Source organism: Hibiscus syriacus, unplaced genomic scaffold, assembly GCF_006381635.1.
Source record: "Hibiscus syriacus cultivar Baekdansim isolate YM2019G1 unplaced genomic scaffold, ASM638163v2 tig00111873_pilon, whole genome shotgun sequence".
NCBI lineage: Eukaryota > Viridiplantae > Streptophyta > Magnoliopsida > Malvales > Malvaceae > Hibiscus > Hibiscus syriacus.
In genome coordinates, this window is record NW_024063206.1 from 24,327 (window position 1) to 29,802 (window position 5,476).

Here is a 5,476-nt window from a genome sequence, read left to right on the forward strand (position 1 = left end):
TAATTATCCCTAAATATATAAGGTAAAATTACAATTTTTTTGGGTCAAGTCATATTTTTCACTCTAAACCCAACCCGAACATAACTTAAAAGAAATATCCGACCCAAACCTAAATTTTTAAAAAAACGACCCAATCGGGTCGAGTCAGAACCCGTCAGGTTCGGATCTCATGCCCATCCCTATCGAAATCTCATCTCCTCTTGCAAGCAGAGGCACTTTCTTTTTTTTCGTGGGAGGAAGTCAAAAGAGGGTGCTGCTCTGGTAATCTGATCCAAAATTCATGCATCGAGAGTAACTTTTGTATATTTAACGATAATGAGTACACTGTTTACAAAATTGTTCTCTTCACTGTTTGGAAACAAGGAAGCTCGTATCCTTGCTCTCGGCCTTGACAATGCAGGCAAAACCACAATTTACATTATATTTGTTCATGTCGGGAGCCGTGAAATGGGCATTTCCAATTTTTGATAATATTGCAGATCGGCTCCAGATAATTAACTAAGTTCAGTTAGCTGCATTTACATTATATTACATTTTGAAATGGGATACTTTTCCAGATGATATAAACATGTATGGAATCCCAATTTGCACTATCAAACAACAGCAAGCACAATGGTTGTCTATATCATTACAACTCATTAGTGCAAGGAACACCAATCCATAAGAGAATCCTTCGGGGCCTATCCAGAAATCTAGCTTGCCAAGCCGGCTCATCATTTTCATGAATAAAACCACTTTTCAAGTACAGATTCTTTGCAGGCTCGTTGTCGACGGCAACGTGTACGTATAGATCAGTTATGCCTGAAATGGTGCAACAAATAGCATTTAAATATCTTGTATTTAGAATAAGTTCTGTACACACGTGTATATACCTACCGATGAGCAGAATGCTCTAGTGCAAGTCTATAAAACATTGTCCCTTACTAGTACACAAGACAACATGGTTTGCACCATATTTAGAAAATGTTTCTAGTTTTACCAATACACAAGACAACATGGTTTGCATCATCCCCTGGGGGCAATTTTCACTTGCCTTGAACGAAATGAAGAAACTTGTAGCATTTCTTTGATGACTTCAAGTTCCAAGTTCTAACAACAATATATCAAGAAATATGTTCATGGTTAACTTAGATTAGTGCTGAAAACAATCAATCCGATGACAAAGGTGTACAAACTGAAAAGGGTCAGTCCTTTCAGTGCTAAACCGATTTCAAGTCCAGAAAGTGGTGAACCTCCCTCAGCTAACATATAGAACATTATGCCCCATGTATTTAAATAGCAAGACAGGGTTAGAAAACAAAAGAGGGAGCAAAGGAATCCCTTATTTGAAGAAAATGCATGCTAATATTCTAGTCTAGGAGGCCTCTCTAGAGAAGCCAAAACAGTCACAAACTATATCATTGCTTCCTTTAAGTTTCCCAACTAATATAAACATAAATAATATGTAGAATATTATTCAGAGAGACCCTTATTTTTTTTTCTCATTGACAAAAGAGGTCAGACAAAACATAGTCCTAAAGAGAACCTTACAGACAGTCAACCCATTTATATATGGGTAAACTACATGTTTAGTACCTAAATTATTACTTTTGTTCCGTATTGGTACCCAAACTTTTTTTTTTCAAAATCATACCTAACGTTTAGTTTAAGTTCAATTTGGTACCCCGTCGTTAAAAAATTAACATAACTACTGAAGTGACATTTTTTATTTTTTTCTCAATTGTGACGTGACATTACCTTATGGTGACATGTCAACATCAACGTCAAGTTTTTAACGGTAGGGTACCAACATGAAACCTAAACTAAACATTATGTATGGTTTTGGAAAAAAGAAGAAGATAAAGTCTGGGTACCAAAACGGAACAAAAGTAATAGTTTAGGCACTAAACGTGTAGTGTACCCTTTATATATTTAACGGGCTAAATTTCTAAATGATTGCACCAAATAGCCCGAGTTGGTGCAGCATTTAGCTTTTACCATCTTATACCAAAATTCATAATTTCAATTTTCAGATAGCAACAAACTGTCCAGTACAATTGTTTTATTAAAGTGAGATGATTATGAAAGGGCAGGACATCATAAAAGATTAATGCATTTGTTACCCCATTCTCCAGCTACTGTCTTTGATTTCGAGACAATGTCATAACCTAAGCCATTTCTGTGCAGTTCCCTAGCTACACATACGTTGCTTAGGTATGCTCTTCCATATTCAGCTTCAATCCCCTGTCAAAGAAGGCTCAAAATAGAGATCAATTTATACTAAAGCAATCATTTTGATGCTAGAACCTATATATCAAATATTATAGCATGATAAATTTCATCAATGTTATTTCTAATATATTAACAAAGATCCACAAGTGATTCTCAGCTACATTACTCGGTCTTTGCAGTGAATGTTGAAAAATAGTATGTGCCTAAACAAGTTAGTTCAATTTTTCTAAGTTTTTCCAAATATCTCCGTACCCATTTTTTTGGATATGTGTAGAACAAGGGTGCTACAAGGAAAATAAAAGTCTGAGAAACATATTTTTAGAAATTCAGTTGTCATTTCCTACTATTTTAATTAGTTAAATCTTATTTGAAAATTTTTATTCTAGGTACGATTGAGTCCTTTAGCATCTGGATCATGTAATTCAATAGGAAATTTGTAGGTTGACGGCAAATTGTTGTGGAACAAGTCAATCAGTATACAGTATAAATACTCTTACCTCAATCATAAACAAGTATGTTCCACTTTTGAAGAACAATAAAGAAGCCCTAACACCTAAAACTATATCGTTAACTGAATAAGCACAAACATAACATTGAGAAAAATGTTGAAATAAATGAATACCTCTGGTTTCCTTCCAGGTATTTCTTCTGGAAGCCAAAGACATTGGTTAAGATCAAGGGTTCCAACAACAACTCTATCCTCTCCGTTGGAAGTAAACTACAAAAGAAAAGGGGGAAGAATGATAAAAAAAGAGTAAAAAGTGAAGCAAACAAATTTCAAGAAGGCATACGTTTGTCTAGAATTACAGCTCATATTATATTTGAAAAGTAAGCAGAAATTTGATATTGGAGATTTACAACTAATAAAGAGAACACAGAAGGGCGTAAAACCCTCATTATTCCAAACCCATAACATCAAAAGGAGAAGATTTTCTTTTACCTGACATAAATCATTAGAGAATTGAATTGCACACAAAAGAGCCTATAAAATGACAAAATTAAGTACGAAAGTATATCCAGAAAGTTATCTGTCTAATGCCTGCAAGTTCACTAATATCGTACCTTGGGGTCTCTCAGCTATCCAGCATTACCTGAACTAGTTAAAACTTAAAAAAGAAAGTTACTATTAAAAGAAGATTTGAATATCCTGAACTTGTCCGTTATTCAACTTATTCAAGTTCCAATCTTGAGAGGTAATCTTCTTCCATTTTTTTTTTTTTGCTAATAACCCTTTCATATTGCAGGCATACCATTTAAAGTTTAAACTATCAGCAAAAGAGAACTATCCATTTCTGCATGGTTCCTTCTTTTTGCCACATGGATAAATATCATTTCCTTTCTGATAAATGCCTAGTGTTCAATTTGATTTGGTTCCAAACACGCAAAACTAAACCTTAATATGTTGCTCTTTGCCAGTATCTGTCCAGTAATGACAAACAGACACCCGTAAGATACATCCTATCTAAAAGTATTGAGTTTAGACATTCCTCAGTTCATCAAATTTTTCAACATCATTATTACAGAGATTCTCCTAGAGGAATATATGGCACACTGAATCTTGTTAAAGTCTCTAATCAACAAAAACAATAGCATTGACATGCCAACATGACATTTAAAATTTGAATCATTATAAGTTGCAAAAACCTAAAAAGAAAGCAAACAAACCTTACATGAAGCACATAAATCATTAGCAGAGTTTGATAATTGTGACAAAGGAAGTGTAGCGTTTATGCAAGATACTCTCTTAAAGCCTTCCCTCTTCCCAGCAATTCTTTCCTTTAGCGCCAAAAATTCACGTTCAGCCAAGTACCTTTTATGATCCTAATACTTGAAAAGGACTAAATACCGTAAGTATCATAATAAGAAGATAATAGATAGAAAAATTACAATCCTTCAGGAAACATTTTTCTTTCTAGTTCATTTTCCTCGTAATTAAAACAATGCTGCACTAATGGGGTATAAAACTAGTTCTTACAATACAATACAATACTAAATCTAAAACATCATGTCAGTCCAAGAACAGCCAGTATATGTTCTTTTCTACACATTTCGACATGGGATAGAGTAGGGCCAGAAGCAGAATTTCAGGGGGTGCAAACTTAGGAAGTTATATTACAAATCTAGGGGGTGCGAAATTACAAAATTCTAGAAGATGCAAAATTAGATCATAGGAATTTGAAGTTCCCAGGGGTGCCCCAGCACCCCCTCATCCTTCATACAGGGCTCATTTAATCTCTAGGCTGCTAGAAAATGCCTATGATTGGAAAAAGTCATGGACATTTAATCCATCACATGCATAGCTCGGAAATTTCTTATATGATAAGATTAACCATAGTTCATACGAGTGATTTTTATGATTTTACACAGTTTCCTCAAACAAGGACCTTCCATAGGAAGTAAAATTACAGAGACTCTGATGAAAGTCACCAAGGAATTTTCATATGAAACTCTTAAGACTATGCAATTTCAACTTCGAAGGACCCTATCACAAATTTGAAAGGCATTGACAAAAAAGAAGAGCAAAACAACTCTGTATTTCAGCTGTTAAATTAGATGACATGAAACTCCCTTTTCACAAACATCAAAATCGACAATCCTTCAAACCTTCAACAACTTGTTAAAAGCCCAAAACAAAACGCTGCCAAATTGTTAATAAACCAATTAAAACTCCCGCGTTGACCAAAACAAAAGCACCCACAAATTCTTAACCAACAGAAAGAAAGAAGGTCTCACTTGGATGCCAAAGGAGGAAGACTGAAAGTCATTGAATGAGCGAATGCGGAGGCAAGCAGCAGCCCAAAGCTGGTCCTCCTCCACCGCTTCAGCAACAGCGAGCGAAGACCTGTCAATAGGAAGGGACTGTTGATGATGGTGAGTGGTGGTGGCAGCCGCGACCGCAGGGAAACGGATAGGGCGGCCGGTGGTAACGACGGCAGAGGACCGGTGGCCGGAAGAGAATGAAGAGGAAAAACAATGCGAAGAAGGCGGAGGTAATGAGAGGAGTGTCATCTTTGAAATAAGAAATGTAGTGGGAATGGGATTAATGGATAGCTAAAATTGGAGTGACAAAAGAATCAATAAGGATTAAATGGATAACCGAACGTATATGTATGAATTTGAAGTCGTCAAGCTTTCTTCCTTCTTTCACTCTATTTGCATGACTGGCCCCTACTTTTCCAAGTCATATCCTCACGGTCATATGTGAGGACAAGCCCAAACCTTTAGCCCATTTCTTATTGAGCTGTCATTGTAGGGTTTTTCGGGC

The 5,476-nt window shown here is 35.8% G+C and overlaps 1 protein-coding gene across 1 annotated transcript; it reads right to left on the reverse strand.

The window, feature by feature from the left end:
* Window positions 1–416: 416 nt before the first annotated feature.
* On the reverse strand, window positions 417–5,235 carry LOC120172602. The gene is made up of 5 exons (XM_039180024.1): window positions 4,945–5,235; window positions 3,877–4,032; window positions 2,834–2,929; window positions 2,103–2,223; window positions 417–801 (listed from the first exon to the last, which is right to left on the reverse strand). Exons 1-5 carry the CDS (start codon window positions 5,218–5,220, stop codon window positions 629–631), a joined length of 822 nt encoding a protein of 273 aa, XP_039035955.1. The 5' UTR covers window positions 5,221–5,235; the 3' UTR covers window positions 417–628.
* Window positions 5,236–5,476: the final 241 nt, after the last annotated feature.

What these genes read in the sequence shown, in the direction of transcription:
- LOC120172602 (XM_039180024.1), bottom strand. Translation starts at nt 5,220, where the DNA reads ATGACACTCCTCTCATTACCTCCGCCTTCTTCGCATTGTTTTTCCTCT. An exon ending in ATTTATGTGCTTCATGTAAG is followed by an intron (nt 2,930 to 3,876) that starts GTTTGTTTGCTT and finishes TTTCTTTTGTAG; the next exon opens with TTTACTTCCAACGGAGAGGA. An exon ending in TACCTGGAAGGAAACCAGAG is followed by an intron (nt 2,224 to 2,833) that starts GTATTCATTTAT and finishes CTTCTTTGACAG; the next exon opens with GGGATTGAAGCTGAATATGG.